This window comes from Marmota flaviventris, chromosome 3 (assembly GCF_047511675.1).
Source record: "Marmota flaviventris isolate mMarFla1 chromosome 3, mMarFla1.hap1, whole genome shotgun sequence".
Taxonomy (NCBI): domain Eukaryota; kingdom Metazoa; phylum Chordata; class Mammalia; order Rodentia; family Sciuridae; genus Marmota; species Marmota flaviventris.
In genome coordinates, this window is record NC_092500.1 from 170,321,958 (window position 1) to 170,340,146 (window position 18,189).

Below are 18,189 nucleotides of genomic sequence, written 5' to 3' on the forward strand. Positions count from 1 at the left end.
TAATTGCTTTTCCTTGGCTGACTAACAAAAGGAAAGTTACCGTGACGGAGGACTTTCTAGGAGCCTCCAAAGCACGGAGGGGAGATGGGAGCAGAGCGAGGCATCGCCCACCAGGTGATGGCATGTTCCCTTCTAAGCTGGTGTCACACCAGCAGCACAAAGAAACAGACATGGGGATTATTTTTGGTTCGTTGTTTAGGTGAGAAGAGGTCAGGGCCCAGAGTGGCTAGAGGTCAAGCTTCCTCCCCAGAACACATCAGCTTCTCAGAGGCCCCAGGGTGGCTTTTCATCTCAGGCCGCTGCGTTTACTGAAAACAAAGACGAGCTTGGCAGATGCAGGCACTTTTCTTTGAGAAACGCCCATGGCAAGGCCTGGGTGCCTCTCCCTGGGTCCGTAACATTTCCTAGGCAAAAGCAGAGGTCCAGGCAGCCTTGAGGCTCAGCTGGATGTTGCAGAGAAGTGTTTGGATGTGCCCCAGTAAAGCAGTTCTTGGAACCACATGCCGCAGTCAGGGCCCTCTTGGTGGTTGGGGTTGTCCAGGGCTGTCTGGTCATGTGTTAGAGGTAAGAATTGCTCCCCTCGTCTCGGCAGCTGTCTGTGGTGGGCAGCACAGGGGTGGCATGGTTCTGAAAGGAAGGCTCTCTGCCCAACTGCACATGTTCATTCTGAAAATATCATCTTGATTTGACAAAAGACGGATAAAAGAGCCAAATTAAATAGATCTCCAGGGACTGAGCTGATCAGGACCAAAGGAAGCTTCAGATATGTTCTGTGACACCACTTAGGATGCAGTGGCCAGGGCTGAGGCTGGGTGCAGGCAGGGGCCCCAGTATACTCTTGTCCTCTACTCTTGTATGTTTGAGACTCCAGAATAAGTTTTTTTAAAAAATCCACAGAAAAAATGGCATCTGTTTTGTGAAATTAGAATAAAAATATTAAAAGCCAGAGAGATTTCTGAAAGATTTGGGTACAGTTTTGTTTTGTTTTTTTCTTTTGCTTCACTGGGGATTGAACCAGGTCCTCACACATCCTCAGCAAGCGCTCTGCCACTGAGCTGCATCCCCAGCCCTGGGGTGGTTTTTATTAGATAGAGATAATAGTGCTAAATCAGAAAACTGCTTTTAAGTCTCTTGGCTAACAAGGTAGGAGTTTGTCAGGTTAGGGAGCCCCACCCTTTGTGCCTTAGGTATGGACTCCTTCCCACGACGACCTAGCACCTAAGGTGAGACTTTTTTAATATGTCCTCCAGGAGCACGTTTCTTTGTGTGTCCACAACATAAAAATAACTAGCATGTAATGGGTCTGCAGACAGTTCCCGCGTCTTGGTTGTGTGCCAGGCGCTGCAGTAAGTCTGATGATAGAAGCCATCGACTGAAGAGCTGACCTTCTGTGAAAAGAGGTGCACAGGCAGGTGAAGCAGGGCGAGGTGACTGGGCAACAGAACCGAGCTTACGGTGGCTGGGGGTTGTCCAGGGCTGTCTGGTAGTGTCCACGGTGGGGATCGGAGGACAAGTGGAGTGTGCCGGGGCAGCGCTGAACGAGCAGCAGCCACACTGGGATAGCAGCTTTGTGACGTTGTTTTTTGTGCCTGGTTTTCTAGCCGTGGACTAAAATGTAGTGAAGGTCCATTTTGGCAGGCACCAAAGCCGAAAAGTCGGTCCATGAAAGACCTCGTGTTTCAGACTAAGGAATTGGAGCTTTTTCTTGGGACAGGCCTTTAGCAATTCTAAACTGGAAAATAGTGTGGTCAGAATTTTCACCCTTGACGCCGATTTCTATTTTATTGGTGACTTAGCCTCGTGACCTCGTGACTTAGCCCATGACCAAAACCCAGCTCCTGGTTTCCCTCCCGTCCTGAGCCTCCCTTTCCTGTCCTCAAGTTTATGTCAGTTACAAAGAAAAGATTCTTCTCAAAATGACTGCTAGGGTTTGGCTGTTTTACATGTGCCCCTCAAAGGCTCCTGTGTTGGAAGTGTGGTCCCCAAGATGTTGATGTGGGAACATGGAACCTGCGAGAGGAGAGGCCTCGGGTCATTGTGTGCTCTGCCTTTGGAAAGGATTAGTGTGGTTCTGAAGGGGGACCCCCAAGTTAGATCTTGAGAAAAAAGTTGTTATAAAAAGAGCAAGCTGGGCCCCATCCAGTTCTCCCCCGGCACCTTGTCTGGTGATGAGATTGCCCATTCTGACATAAGCTTCTGCCTCTGCACTGGCATCCACCATAGTGTGACACAGCCAAGAAGGTCCTCACCAGAACTGAGCTAGTGCCCTCGAACCTCTAAAACAGTGAGCAAAATAAACCTCTTTTCTTTATAAAGTTAGCCTGCCTCTGCTATTTCATTATGATGATGAAAAATAACCTGGTTTAAACTCAGCATGATTGAATGTTGAAGACACTGTGCTGAGTGAAATAAGCCAGTCACCAAAGGGAGAGCACTGCACCATTCCACTCCTTACGCCCCTGGAGTCATTCAAAGAGACAGGAAGTAGAATGGTGATGGCCAAGGGCTGGGGGGTTATTTCATGGATGCAGTTTCAGGTTTCTAGGGTGACAAAGTTCCAGAACTGGGGAGTGGCCGTGGTTGAGCAGTGTGAATGTATGTAATGCCACTGGATTGTACTTTTAAGTAGTTAAAATGATAATTTTATGTATATTTTATCACAATAAAAAACACCACAAAATAGGCCTTCTACCAAATGGAAAAACATTATTTCATGACAAACCTGCAGGTAGAGCAGCTTTGGGATTGGTTAATTCAGGGTTCAGCAGTGTCAAAAAGCCAAACTGCTTCCATGTTCTCTCTGCCACCTCTGCATATCCCCTTTATCCCCTGTTAAGACAGCTGTCCCAACCAGAAATTACAGAACTGCCAAGGGAGCGTCCAGGAGAAGAGACCGTCGGTCCCTGTGTCTGTTACTGAGAGCTAAGCAGGATTCCAGAGCCACGCAGTACTTGGCATCTGCACTTGGGTGGCTCCCAGCCATTTCACATGTCCCATGACCAAAACCCAGCTCCTGGTTTCCCTCCCCTTCTTCTTCCCAGTCTTCCCAGTTCAACAGATGGCAACTCCTCTGTCTCCAGCCGCTTCCTTTACTTGGGCTAAACCCCTTGGAGTCCTCTTAGACCCCTACATGCATCCACAAGTTCTTTTACCTGTGCCTTTAAAACGTCTCTCTGACTCCAGCTCCCTTTCACCACTGTCACAATGCCTGGGCCACTGTCCCCTCTCACGTGGATTATCACGGTCACCTCCTAACTGGCCTTCCTGTTTCTGTCCTTGGTTGCTTGTGTTGTGCCTACCATGTGCTGGGTTTTGCCCAGGCACCAGCAGTTCTGCATTCAACAAAGTCAAAGTAAAATCCTCCCCACCAGGAGCTTCTCCTCTGTTCTCTAAGCTGCAGTTACAGGGACCCCTTTCCAATGGAAGTCCATCAGGTAGCTCCGTTGATCCTTTTTGTACTTAGTCAAGCATAGAACTTGCAATTCTCATGATTTAGAAGAAACTAAAGTCAGCTTGGGACCACCCAACTTCAGTTGCTGGCTGGTGGGATTCCAGACATGGGAGCACCACAACGCATGACTCGGGCACTGTGAACCGCACCACCACTGTTCTGGTGACAGCGTCTTAAGTGCCACCTCTCAATCTGCTCCTTCCTGCCTCTTTTTGCCAGTTCTCTGGATAGAGTGAGCTCTCCGAACACATTGACTGAAATGCCTATTAAGAGGGCGTGCCCCCTCCAGAGGAATTCTTGATTGAAATGTAACACACATGGAATGAGTGTGAAATTTGAAATCGACCGCTTGATCAATACCATGTGTGCATGTCACCACTACTCAGGTCAATATCACGTTGTCAACACCTTGAAAGGCTCTCCTGAACTAGCCTGTGCCAACTTTTAAATGTGACCACTCTCTGGAGAGACTTCTGTCGCTATAAAATCAGTTTTGTCTGGGTCTGAACTTTGTGCAAAGTGGCTTGTTGTTTTTTGTTTGTTTGTTTGTTTGTTTTGTACCAGGGATTGAATTTAGGGGCACTCAACCACTGAGCCCACTCCCAGCCCTATTTTGTATTTTATTTAGACACAGGGTCTCACTGAGTTGCTTAACACCTCGCTTTTGCTGAGGCTTGCTTTGAACTTGTGATCCTCCTGCCTCCCCAGCTGCTGGGATTACAGGTGTGCGCCACCGTGCCCAGCAAGCAGAGTGTTTGTTGTCTGGTTTCTTTCACCCACAGTTAGTTCTATATTCATTGCATAGAGTAGTAGCTCCTCTTCCGTCACTCCTTCAGGTTCCCTGAGTGAATCTACCAGGTGACCCCTCTACTTCCCATGGAGGAGGGTCACTTCTTGTCGGCGCATGTCTTCTGTTGGAACACAGCATTTCTCTTTTCGCTGGAGAGTGTGATTGCTGGGGGGAGGGTGTGCCTGGGAGATACTGCAAAGGAGGACGCACGGTGCGCCAGTCCCGGGACTCTGGGTCTTCCCGATTATTCACTGAGCCTGGGCTGTCCCATGCCCACCGCGGTCCGTGTTCTCTCCCTTGGTCTGCACCCGGCCACGTGCGAGCAGCACTGATGGTGACACAGAAGGTGGAAGTGTGCAGGTGGAGCGGAGTGATCTTGGCTGAAAGGCCGTTCCCTGCTGTCCCTGGTGCCGTTCTGTTGCCTCCATCATGTCGGCTTCAGGCCCACTTTCTTTACCTTTCTTCAAATTTTCCTGAAATTTAAATTTTGAAGTTGGTGTAAAGCAAAATGTGGTGGGAAATCGGACTCCTGAATACGGACTGTTTGGATTCAAGATTCCGATAGACTTGAGAAAGCTGACCGGGGACTGGTTTCCTGCGAAACCCTCTGCCTTCCGTTTGATCTGTTGGGTAAATGTTTACTGGGCACAACACTGATCGCTGGGAGCACAGTGACGAGCAGATCCCTGCAGCCCGGCACGGGAGGGCACCTGTGCTCCAGAGCCACAGACTGGCTCTAGCGGCACAGTGGGCTGGGGCGGGGGTGGGCAGCAGTGTCAGGAACGTGGTCCACAGGGAGCTGAGGAGAGCGTGAGCAGAGACTGGAAGCTGGAGAAAGCCTGGCTCGCGCAGAGGGGGGTTGGAGACTGAACTCCAGCTCAACTGGAGCACAGTGGGGAAGGCGCAGGGGCGGGAGGTGGTGCCCAGAGCACTCTGGGATAACAGCAAGCAGCCAGCACTCACTGGCTCTGGACTAGGGCTGGTTCCTCTCAGTTTCCTCCTCAGAGCACCAGAGACACAGGTACCAGCTCACCAGGGAAGAGGTGGAGGCTCAGGGAGGGGAGTAACCACGTCTCCAAAGTGGCAGGTCTGGGTCTCGGATCAGGGTCCGTGTCAGCAAGCACCTTCTCCTAAGCCCCTGTGCCCGGCGTGGAAGCCAGCTCTGCCCTGCAAGTTCAGCTTCTCGGGTGCAGTCCCGTTTTTGTTTTAGAAGCACTGTTTAAGGTAGTATTTCTCAAACATGGCTCATATACAGATCCCTTTTAAAGGAAAACAAATTCCAGGGACTGGTGGTATTGGCTTAAATCAGTTAATGTTCCTTAAATACCCGGGCATAGTAGGAAACCTGTAACTGGCCTCTGTCCCCCTCCTGACGCAGAACTTCTAAAGCCCTTGGAATTTCCGTTGTTCTAATGGGGCAGCTCTTAGTGGGCTCCTTGATGGGTGGTCACCAGAAAGATCAAACTGGGCTTAAAAGCTTGGAACCTTCAGCAAGGGGGAGGGGAGAGAGGCTGGAAATTGAGTTAATAATTGATCCTGCCTACAAGACAAAGCCTCCATAAAATCCCCAAGACTGGGACAAACACATCCATGTGCCGGGAAGGTGGCACCTGCTGACTTCACAGAGACAGAAGCTCCAGGACCCTTTCCGACCTTGCCCCATGCACCTCATCCACCTGTTCTTCTGTATCCTTTGTCACATCCTTTAACCAGTAAACATCAAGTAAATGCTTCCCAAGTTCTCTGAGCTATTATAGCAAAGCCTCTCATCAGTTGGGGTTGTGGAAACCCCAGTTTGTAGCCAGGCTGAACAGAACTCACCTGCTAGACCCACTATTCACAAGGGAGGCCTGTGCCCGGGGGCAGTCTTGTGGAGCTGAGCTCTTAACCACGGGCTCCGTGCTCAGCATGTCAGCACTGGAGTTGAGTCACCTTGTAGGACGCCCAGCTGGTGTCCACGGAGAATCAGGAATCACTTGGTGTGGGAACCCACTTCCTCCCCACAAGCCACATTTCCGTGCACCAGCGCATCCCAGCAGCCCACTCTCTTGTGACCGCCTCTCTCCTCTTTGCAGTTCTGACACCAGCCTAGGTGAGCAGGCGCACCATTGCCACCTATGTGGCAGGCCACCTATGTGGTCTCCTACATGGAGACCCCATTTTCCCACCTCTCTTCACTTCCGGGAAACTGTGGCTTCCTCACACACCACATCTCCCTCCTTGTTTACCTAAAGCAGTGCCCTGCCCCCAGAGCTGCCAGCGCGCACGTGCAGCCCCAGACCCCAGCATGTGTTAGCAGTCAGGGAGAAGGCTGGCTGCTCTGTGGGCAGCAGTTTCTCTATTTGCATACAGCTTGAATTCAGTGTAATAAAAATGTTCCGAGCTTGTTAAAACCGAGGTCTGCCTGGAGTAGTTTGCTCTGTGAATGGAGTGGGAGGGGATGCTGAGGACACAGTTGCTGACTTTCGAGTGTTACTAAAGTTGTGCTGATTTCACGCTGTTTACTTCGGTTTTTCTGCAGGGGTTGGCACCAGGAATTACTATAGAAAGATTGGCTACAGATTACAAGGCCCGTATATGGTAAAGATGCTCAAATAATGGCTGCACCAGTCCACCTTGATGCCGTCTGCTCCCTGGCAGAAGACGGAGAAGCAGGAGTTCTTGAAAATTCAGCAGAGAGGCTGAACAAAGCCCATGGACCTACACTGTCCCCTGGCAAGGAGCTTCACCCTCATCCTGTGGCTGCAGAGACTGGAAACTGCTTTCAGAGCCGGGGCCAGATGTCTGCTGACCGAGCCCCGCAGCAGTCATCTCTTGTGTGTCCCCAAGAAGTCACTTCAGTTTTTGAGACTTAAATCATTTATCCAATTTCTGCATTCTGCATGAGGCCTGCAAGTGACCTGTTTGGCTCAGACACAGTGACAAAAGTATATCAACTCATTTGAACAGCATAACTTGTGAAATAAGACTCGTGACTGTCATTTGAAGAGCAGCCTCCAGAGTAGTTATTTATATACTCCAGGGACAAAAGTCAGGTTGGACATATGAAAACTGTCAGACTTAAACCTCTGGCCTTTAGCTATATATGCATTTGCCCACAAGTTAAGAAAATGAGCTTTTGTTTTCATGGAAATCATTCTGGTCACTGTGCCGAGTTTTGAAATGAGACTGTGGCTTGTGATGATATTCACATTCTCAGACGACCCTGAGCCTGTCGTCACAGAGCCTCTTTTTCACAGTCGTGATTGTCTGTGTTCTTCCCATACCCATGACGGCTGCAGACAGTGGGGGCAGCCCCAGGTGTGGTTCCAGAAAGTGTTGGCCTGTCCAATTGTCTGTCCTGATGGACAATCCATCCTGCATGGTCAGAGGCTGTGTGGCTCTAAATCAGGACCTGCCTGCAATCTCAGAAACCTGTCAGTTCTCTAAGAAGGATGTTGGCTTGTGTTAAGTGGAGAAAGAAAGAAAAAAAAAAAAAAACCTGAAAATAGGTCTTTAGCAAAAAATGGGGAAAAGATTGGATTTTTTCAAAGGTTTGTCTTATAAAGCTGCCTCTAAACTTCCAGGTAATCTGTGAAGGAGGCCCGACTCAGCAGGTCAGCTCCTAATTGAGAGCATGGCTCCCCAAGACCCTGTGGCTCCTGTGCCACTTGCAAAGGTTTGTTTAATGGAATTGATTCCTCTAAAAGGTCTGAAAATAAAGTCTTTAACATACAAAGAAATCCTGTGGGGTCTTTTTCCTCTCCCTTTAAATGCAGTGACATTTGTCATGAATTTACAGGTTTCAGTTTCCAGCCTGTGACACTGTTCGTTTCCTCCTGGGTGCTGTTTGCCATTTCATTAAGCTGCTCGGAGACGAGTGGCAGTGGCTTTCCTGCAGGTCTTCTGAGGCTCTGCGGCTTTCCGTGAGTGTAGTTGAGGGAATTTAGCTACTTCTCAGTGATGGGTTTTTTCCCCTATAAAAATAAAACTATTAAACTAATAAAGCGTAGCCCACACTGACTGTCACACACACATTTCAGGAGCCTGGAACATGCTGGGCCAGCAGGCAGGGCCGAGGCCTGCCCCTTGCAGCGGGCCCCAAAGAACACAAGAATCTCTGGGCCTCCACTTCTCATCCCCTGTTTTCCCAAATGGACCTAAATGTACAGTGTACCAGAAAGCCCTTTTTGAAACTGGCAAAGGCAAGCCCAGCCCGTGTCGTGCTCATTTTAAAAGATGACAACTTGGAACAAGATCTTAAAACCAAATTGCTGAAGAGCCCACTCCTTTGTGGTGGCGCTGGGCCCTGGTGAACCCTGATTTTCCCCTCTGGGCTCAGAGGACACTTCCCAGGTGGCCTCTGCCCTCCTTGGCAGGAGTCTTCTAGGCTGTGCACAGCGGCAGCAGAGAAGCTCCAGCTTCCCGGGACTACCCTCCCGAGCCCTGTGCTGTTCAGCCTCAGGCAGCCCATGACAGTCATCCGATGGGCCTGATCCTTGGGCAAAGCAGCAAAGCTGCAGCTTGTTTCTGATGTGCAGTGATGACATCCCAGCAGCCACCCACAGCAAGTCGGGAAGTTGTGCTTTCAGTGCAAGTTTGAGCTAAGTCACCGAAGACTTGTTTCAAAAAAATCAAGCCATATCAAAAACAGTCAGATAGGTTTAGATAGAACATGAAACTCCTGGCATGCGTGCGGCCCGGGTTCGATCCTCAGCACCACATACAAACAAAGATGTTGTGTCCACCGAAAACTAAAAAATAAATTAAAAAAAAGAAAATGAAATATTAGATTCTATTTTACTTCCAAACAAAAGACCTGATAAATTGTTTCTCAGATTTAGGAACAAATGGACTCATTTTCCATCTCTATTGATCTGAAAGGGTACTAAAAAATGTAACTTAAAAACCAAAGCCTTTCTATGTAAACATCCTTCTAATTCCAAATTTTCATAGCCAAAGGTGTTTGGGGATATATTCAAAGATTATAATCTAGTAGAAATTAAATTTTGTTCTTAAGGAACTCACAAACCACACACCTGTAATCCTAGCAACTTGAGTTTGAGTCAGGAGGATGGCAAGTTTGAGGCCAGCCTCAACAACTTAGTGTTAGTGAAGCCCTTCTCAAAAAAAAAAAAAAAGACTGGGAACATAGCTTAGTGATAGAACACCCCTGGGTTTTTCCCCCACTTTGGGGAGCAGAGGGTGGGAGGCCAGGGAGTTTTATAAAAAAGAACCCTGAGCTTACGGACAGAGCTGGAGACCTGGGCTCACTAACTGAGATGCTTTGGGTGAGTCCCTCACCTTTTTGAGCTTCCTAATTAAAAATAGCCATTGCCCTGGGCAGGTGAGAGGGTCAAACGTGGTCCTGTCTGAAGGCAGCACATCAACCCCAGAGTTATATGAAAGCTGTTGCCGTCTAATGAGCAGTTTCTCCATAGATGTGTGGCCTTGGGCAGATCAATTGCAAGTTTCCTCATCTGTGGGATGAAAATGGTAACAGTGCCTCCCACCCTCGGTACTTGAGAGGATAAACTGGGCTCATTTCCTGCTTTTCAAGCAGGGCCCGCGTGACATTAATTGCTACCATCTAACAAGCGTGATATTGGGCACAGTGTCTTCAGTGAGGGAGTTTTAAATCTGCTCAAAACAGAATCTCCTTTTTTTTTTTTTTTTTTGCTGGAACCTAAATTTCTTGGGAGCCAGTGTCAAAAAGACAGTGTGTCTGTCTCCTCCATCCGCTGTTTGATCTTTCTCTTCGTTCACATAGTGTGTGTGGTTGCAGACTGTCAGAGCCTTGCCTTAGGGGACAAGATACTAGCTGGGATTACAGTGGCAAAACCATCTTTAAATGCCACTGTAACTCTGGGAGCTTGTCCAATGTCGGTGTGCCCTGCTCCCCTGCCGTGTGAGCCGAGGGAGCAGGGCTGCCTTCCACGGCAAGGGGCAGGCCTGTTTCTGGAGTTGTGTGCACCAGCAGCGTCAATCCAACAAGCAGATTGACGAACGTTTTAAGGAAATTGATTTTAACACACAAATCATCACACCCAGACCCAAATCAAGCAACAGGTCAGCTGCTTTTCTATGTCCTCCTCTCGTCCCTGTTACCCTTACAGGCAGCCATATCTCCTGCTCCTGCCCCGCCTTGGCCCTAGAATGCCCTGCTGTCTGCCTGGAAATGTTCTTACCATCATTCAGAGGAACAAGCATTGGTTGAAGCCCCACCGTGTCCCGGACTCTGCCACGGGTCCTGAAGGTGACTTCCGATCTCAAGGAATCCTTAGGGCCATCCTCAAAGTGAAGGATAGTGTCTTACACTTATCAGATGAGGGCACAGGCTGGTGTCCTGATGTCCAAGCCTGAGGTGGCAGACGGCCACCGTGTTGCCGGTGGCGGTCAGCACCGTTCCTGCAGTGGTAGGCTCTGTGCTGCAGCATGAGCAGGTCCCCGAGTGGCCCTGCACACCAGCCCTGGTCTCAGCCACTGAGATGCTGGTAAGACCAAGGATCCAAACACGGGTCAGTGACTCAGCCGTTCCCCGCCCACTGTGCACCATTTTTCCTTTCTCAGGGGAAAAAAGCTTCCAGTCAGCTCTGCTGAAGAGGGTGCTAGCAGGAAGTGGGCAGCAAGTCTGCTCTTCCTGTTTTCAGGTCGTCCACCCGCACAGCAGCCTGTGGGGAACGAGCTGCCGCCATCATCACAGTTTCCACAGTTGAAGTGGAGAGCAAGTGGCCTCCTCGAGAGAAGGCAAAGGAAAGAAGAGTCTGCTCTTCAAAAAAATCAAAATAGGGGCTGGGGATGTGGCTCAAGCGGTAGCGCGCTCGCCTGGCATGCGTGCGGCCGGGGTTCGATCCTCAGCACCACATACCAACAAAGATGTTGTGTCCACCGAAAACTAAAAAAATAAATATTAAAAATTCTCTCAAAAAAAAAATTCTCTCTCTCTCTCTTAAAAAAAAATCAAAATAGCTTGATCGGCTTCTAAAAATTCATATGTTCATTATAACCAATGCATACGAGACGGTCACTGGAAACCCACGTCAGAGACACTGTGGTCAACACAGATGAGGTCCTTCCGGCGGCCCCTCGCTCCAGGTGGACACTCGAGTTTCACAAGGGACACACTGTGCGGGCTGCTCGGCCTTTCACACAGCCAGCAGTTAAGAGAGTGTCTTTGGGTGTCAAACGGGTCTACTTCATCCTCAGAGGTGACCACTTGCCATCCACTGTCTGCAGGCTTGCCATGTCTCAAATGTGTCCCCCAAAGTCCATGCCATGGAAAAACAACCCCAGCGTTGGAGACTCAGAGGAGACTGGGCTCTGCCCCCAGGTGGGCCGCGGGCTGGTGGTCCTGGGAGTGGGTTCCCAATCTGAGGATGTTCGGCCCGTCCTTCTCTCCCGCGCTCATGCTTCTCACCTGGTACTTTCCACCCTGAGAGGACGCAGCCAGAAGGCCTTTCAGGCGCCGGCCCCTGGACCTTGGACTTCCAGCCTCCAGAGCTGGGAGAAACCAACCTCTTCCTTATGAATTGCCCCGTCTCAGGGCACAACAGTAGCACACAGCAGATAGGACAGTGCCACCATCTGTTTAGGCAGGTCTTCAGTGTCACAGACCCTTTCGTTTCCTGTCACATGTCAACATGGAGGTGGCGCAGGTGTGTGGAGTCCATCCTAAGACGTGCTCCCTCCAGTTGTTATCTACGAGCATTCACGCACCCAAGCCGGTGTCCCCGTGTCCCCCCTTGAGATGGTCTCCCCCCTCGCTTTCCAGCTTCCCTCCTAACACCCCTGTGGAGGTGAGGGCGGGTGGGCTCTCTGGCGCTTGGCCTTTTTCATTCAGATGGTAGCCGCAGAACAACCCCATCACACAAAATGTCAGCCCGCCTGCTGGCTGCGAGGCGCTGGAGCGTGAGCATCTCTTACTGAGGTCAGAGGTGGCCCTTCCTTGTCCTCCCTCCCCTGCTGTGGAGGCTGGCTCCTGCACGGCCACAGCCCTGCAGAGGAGCCATCCTGTGGTCTCAGGGTCCTTCCTGTTTGTGAGGTTAGAACTTGTGAACTTCAGGAAGACTTGACATCACCTGGCTGTGACATCAGGGCAGGCAGGGGATGGGCTTCCAGTACTGGGACCTGCTGTCCCCAGGAAGTGGCCTGGTGTCCAGCCACCAGGGTTCTGGGGGTCCAGGCTTGCTTCCACCTCGGTCCAACCCTGCAGACAGATCTGGGTCACTGAGTGTCTGGGATGCTGGGGCAGCAGCCACAGGGCCACCTGTGTCTACCTGGAGGAAGAAAAGACAGGAGACAGGAACCAAGGGAAGTCGTGTGTGTCCAGTGGCCATTCCTGGAACACCCTCATGACAGTCCTCAGAAGTAGGAACCTGGGTCTCCCTTTGCAAAGAAGAATCACAGTTCAAAGGAGACCACAGAGTGCGTGGGTGCAAAGCCAGGTGCCAAGGCAGCCAGCTGACGTTGGTAGATGTGCAGTCAAGGACTCCTGCCCGCCAGCAGTGGGGGCTCTGGAACGTCCAAGACCAGGGCGAGGGGCTGGCGAAAGAACTGGTCTGGAAGCTACGTTTGCCCTGCAGACCCCGTGTGCCCCTCCCGCCTGCCTGAGCCCTCCTTGGCACCACAGCTGCCAATACACACTTTGAAAAACGCTCCATGAAGAAATGAACCCAGAGCTGCACCCAAACAGACAGCGTGGGAGTGGGCACCATGTGCAAGGAGCCGTGGCAGTGACCAGCCTGCCCAAACAGGCTGAAACGAAGTGGCGCTGGAAGTCACCGTTGCAGAAAATCACGGAACTTTCTGAGTTAAAAGGAGGATTGAGTACTCACCTGGGGTTATGCTCCTTCCCAGAGCAACAAGACCGGACTGTGCATGAGTGTGGAAAAACACACATCTAACCCACGAAGACAGGAGAGAGAGAATGGCAGAGCAGAGGAGCGCGGGACAGCCACTTAGCACTGAGAGTGGGCAGCAGAGGAGGCCCCAGCCAGTGCAGTCCAAGAGCTGACAGTCTGCCCACCCGAGGAGAACCAGGCAGCAGAGAGGCTGCGGGGGGCCCCACGGGAGGAATTAGTCCCCCCCGGCAGTGAACACCGCAGGCAGGGGGTGGGGGTGACTGCTGCAGGCTAGGCTTGTTCTCCAGCAAGGCCCAAACTGGATTTGGGTGAGTCAAGGCCAGGGGAGTGGGTAACGGAACCCAGGATTAAGTGATCCTCCCTATACCGGATGTTCAAACTGGATTTCAACCCTCTTCCTAAGTCAGATTCAGAGTGCTGGCAGCTAGACCCCATCTCTACAGGCAGGAAGTTTGTTTTATTGTTTACCTGTCTATTTACGTTTTGAACATGGTGTCTCGCTATCTGACCAAGGCTGGTCTCAAACACCTGGGCTCAGGCCATCTTCCCACTGTGTCCTGGTCAGGCAGGAAACTGAAAGGCTCTTCTGGAGAATCTGACCAGCCCTAGAAGAAGGACCTAAAGATACTGCATATAGATTTCCTCCAAAAACAAGCCAGAAGGGCCATGCCACAGCAAAACTCACAGTCAGGAAGCCTACCTCTATGGTCTGAATGTCTGTGTCCTCCAAAATTCATGTTGAAGCCCCAACTTCAATGTGACTGGGAAACAGAGCTTTGTGGAGGTGATTGAGGTTACGTGAGGAAATCAGAGACCTGACCTGACAGGAGCAGTGTTCTTAGAAGAAGAGACATCGGGGAACTCAGGCTCACTCGTGCATGTACCTCTCTCCCCCCGCCCTCCTCTTCTCTCCCCCCTTTTTTTACAATGAGGACACAGCAAGAAAACAGCCATCCAAAGCCAGGAAGACAGCCCTCTCTAAAAACTAAACCTGTGGCACCTTGCTCTTGGACTTCCAATCTCCATCACTATAAGGAAATTAATTTCTGCTGTTAATGCTCCACCAGTATGTAATACTGGTCATGGCACAGATCAGAATAAGATACCTACTATATACGCTAATCTTTAATATGAAGAAGAAATAGCTTGGAAGTATTAATAAAAAAAAACAAAAAGTAAATAGCATTAAGATGAAACATATGTTTTAGCTGTCTTTTACTGTAACAAAATACCTGAGATAAAAAACTTAAAAAGAGGAGGGGCTGGGATTGTGGCTCAGCGGTTGAGCGCTCCCCAAGCACACGTGAGGCCCTGGGTTCAATCCTCAGCACCACATAAAAATGAAATAAAGATATCATGTCCAACTCCAACTAAAATATAAATATTTTTTTAAAAAACTTAAAAAGAGGAAAGGTTAGTTTTGGCTCCTGGTTTCAGTCTGTTAGTGACCCTGTCGCTCTGGTCCTGTGGTGAAGCAGCACATCATGACAAGAACCAGTGGTGAAACCATTCATCTTACAACCAGACACAAAAGAGAGAGAGAAGAAGAGACCAGCTCCCACAATCTCTTTGGTGGCACATCCTCAGTGACCTCAGTGACCAGATAGGCCCCATCTCTTAAAAGTTTCCGCCACCTTCCAACAGCACTAAGCTCAGGACCATACCTTTAACACGTGGGTCTTCAAGGGACATTCCAGATTCCAACTATGACAATATGCTTGTGATTTTACTAAATATAAGTAAGCCCACATCACAAATATAAGTGGAACACACCCTTACTAAGCCAAATAATAAATCTAATGATTGTTAAATATGAGACATTTAAGATGAAAGACTGAACATAACACATCTATCTGTTCTATTAAATATCAACTAAAGGCAAAACTAGACTTATCACATTAATATTAGACAGCACTGGGCTGGGGTTGTGGCTCAGTGGTAGAGCACTTGCCTCACACTTGTGAGGTACTGGGTTCGATCCACATAACAGTGGATAAGTGAAGATATTGTGTCCATCTCCAACTAAAAAAAATATATATTTTAAAAAATTAGACAAAACCGAATTTAATCAAAAATATCAACACATAAGAGAAACTATCCTGTTACAGTCAGTACGTACCAAACTGTAAAGACCCTTAAAGAATAATTTTAAAAAATATAAAAATCCTCAGGCAAATAAAAAAAAAAAAAACCCACAGTGTCAAAGTGTTCATTTAACTATTAACTAATGAGGGAACCAAAAGGGTGTTAGTGCCAGTCAAGAGAGCATTCGAGAAGCCGGGTGTGTATATGCAGTTAATTAATAGATCAGGGGTTCAAAACAAAACTGGTTAATATCCAGCGGGGCCATCAACTTTGACTGACACCTGTACCTGACAACAGCCTCCAAGTCAACCTCCCCCCGCCAACGTGAACCCCTGCAAAGCAGAGCTGAGCCCCGCACTGCACGGAAAGAACTCCTGGAAACCCTTCTGCCCGATTCCAAGTCCTAGATCATTTTCTCGGAAAAGCACAAAAAGAAGCGAATGTGAAGGGAAACAGACAAAACCCGACACAACGGGAGGCCGTCCGCCCTCTGGGAAGATCAGACGGCTTAGAAAGGACGAGTGGAAATATAGGACAGGTCACAATTCCAATGTCCACTAGGGCCGAGTGTTAACAGAAGTGAGTGAAGTAGGTTCAGAAAGACATCAGCAGGAAAGGAGAGTGTGCTATAAATATAAATAGGTGACACGCCTCAGGTGACAACAGTGCCTTCTGTTGCCTCAGGATTTGGGCTGGAGTCCTCCCCACTGGGGTCGACAGTGACGGGGAGCCAGTGACTGCCCCCCCACACACACCTACAGAGAAAAGGCTGAAATGGGAAGTCCCTCCCCTCCAGCCAACGGTGGGGTCTCCATGAGGACCACTAGGATGACCAGTGCCCCGGGAAGCAGACCTCACGGCTCCCCTCCACCCCAGACACACACAGGCCTGTCAGTGAAGGACCAGGGCGCAGGCCAAGCAGAGAGGCTGGGGAGAACTGGAGTCTGGGTGCCTGGGCCTCTGCAGGAGGATCCGCAACCAGAGGCCGACCAGAGGTGGGGACCAAGAGATCCGAGGGCCAGGAGGAGTGGGAGGACCAGCACCGGGATACACGTGTTCCCATGAAGCTGAGGACCGAGAACACAGCCTGCCTGGGGCAAGGGGCATTGCAGGGGCCACGGCCTCCACAGAAGGCCCCTGAGACGCAGGGGGGTGGGGGTGCAGGACCCTCAGCAGAGTGAGGAGCAATGAGAGCCTGGACCCAGAAGCGCACCTCCAGGAGAGGGGCCGGGGCTCTCTCGGCAGCCCTTCCTTCACCCCCGTCCACCTGAGCCCACAGCACAAGGGTGGGGAGAGAGGCGGGGAGAAGGGGTGAGGGGCACCCCATGGACTTGTAAATGTCCAGAACCAATTCTGCTCCCACACCTCCAGCAGGGAGTCAGATCTGCCCAAGATGTCACAGCAAGCAGAAAGGGACAGTATGGGGTCACACAAAGGTGGGCAGTAAACAAATAACCGAACAAACGCCGCTGTTCCCTGCCGGCAGCCAAGCCAGTGGCCCACATCACAGAAGGCTCAGGAAGCGCCCAGCCCCTTCCCAGAGACCCTGGAGCTCAGACTCTCAGCCTCTCACCCAGACCAAGAGCGCAGAAAGCCAGGCCGACATCCAGAGAAGATTCTGGAAGAGGATGTTTTAGAGAGTTTTGATATGCTGAAGAGGAGAGATGGGGACAGACTTCAGGGACCCTCTGAGAACATGGGACCCGGATGCTTCTGTGTCCCTCTAAGAGACTCAGGAAGAGGGGAGAGGATGGAGGGCAGCGTTCCCCGGGTCCGTCTGGACAGGTGCCTGAGTGCCCCCCGGGACCAGAGGTCAGCCACACAGGAGAAGAAGCAGTGGGGGTCCAAAGGGTCTCCCTGAAGGGCAAGAGGTCTTCACAGGGAGAAACGGAAAGTGCCCCGCAGACGCACAACTCTTAAGGCCGCCGAGGAGTCGGTGGCCGAGCAGAGTAGGGGGTGCAGGGCCTTCTGCCCCATTAACCCTGTGCTGGGCCCCGAGAGTGAAGGTTGCTTAGGTGGGGCCTGACCTCAGAAGGCTCTTCCCACCTCTGTCCCCAGCGCCCCGTCCCTTCATCTGTCGGGGTGAAGCAGGCTGTCACCTGAGAGAGGGCAACCAGGCCTTGGGAGTGTGGCTGTCTGTGGGATGGGATGTCCTGATTGTGCAACTGAGGTTATGGTGGGGGCTCAAAGAGAAGGAAGGACAAGTCACTCCTAAGAGAAGCCAAGAAAGTCAGGGGAGGCCAAACGCAGCCACCCCGCGACCCTGGCATCCACAGGGCCCGTTCACATCATGGTGTGCCATGTGTGTCCCACTGCTCAGCTGTCCACTTAGCCGGGATGACACATATTCAGCATCATTTCTGTTTTGATAATTGTAACCCCCTTTGAAGACAGACGCTGTTCGTTACTGAGTCCCATGAGTTGAATTTGACGTTTCTCTGGGACTCAAGGGTTCTCAGCCTTGAATCCCTCACCTGGGATTATTTAGTAGATGAGGCCATTTTCAGTCTTGGGGAAGTTTAGAATGAGATGAAATTCACAATATCAACACTTTGGGGTTAAAATTAGATATTATCTGGGGTTTTAGTGTTTAAGGTGTTTTCAGAGAATTTGGTGGACTAGTTTATTGGTGTAGGGTGGGAAGTTTTGACACGATCCCTCGCCCTATCATCAGGGTCACAGCCAATACAACAAAAGACAAGTTAGCAAGAGAAAAGCATAAAATTTTATTTGATCAAAGTTTTATCCAATATAGGAGACGTCAGAAATGAACACCCAAAGACTCAGTGAGAACTCTGTTTTTGCTTAGGTTTCACGAAGCCTGGACTGTCGCCGTTGGACAGAAGGGCCTGATCCAAGGGGAACAGCTTGGGTGAGCCCAGCAGGGCCCACCTGCTCAGTCTTCTTGGCCTCTGTGTGTGTAGGGGGCAGGTCCTTTGTGGATTGGGTTTTCAAGAGAAAGGGGAAGTGTCCTTTCCAGGTCTTGGGGCTGGCTCTTGGGGAGAGGGCTTCTAGTTTTATGC

The 18,189-nt window shown here is 50.4% G+C and overlaps 1 protein-coding gene and 1 long non-coding RNA gene across 2 annotated transcripts in view; one reads left to right on the forward strand and one right to left on the reverse strand.

Moving 5' to 3' along the window:
• The window catches only part of Elp3 (elongator acetyltransferase complex subunit 3), a 79,160-nt gene extending 71,197 nt beyond the window's left edge, over positions 1 to 7,963 (forward strand). The window contains exon 15 of the mRNA XM_027926977.2: positions 6,763 to 7,963. Coding sequence (XP_027782778.1) covers positions 6,763 to 6,839 — 77 coding nt within the window. The 3' untranslated portion in view covers positions 6,840 to 7,963. The remainder of the gene's footprint in view (positions 1 to 6,762) is intronic.
• LOC139705274 (uncharacterized) lies at positions 2,620 to 6,257 on the reverse strand. Its single transcript, XR_011707194.1, has 2 exons — positions 6,063 to 6,257; positions 2,620 to 4,714 (listed from the first exon to the last, which is right to left on the reverse strand). It is a non-coding gene; the product is annotated as an uncharacterized lncRNA (long non-coding RNA).
• Positions 7,964 to 18,189: the final 10,226 nt, after the last annotated feature.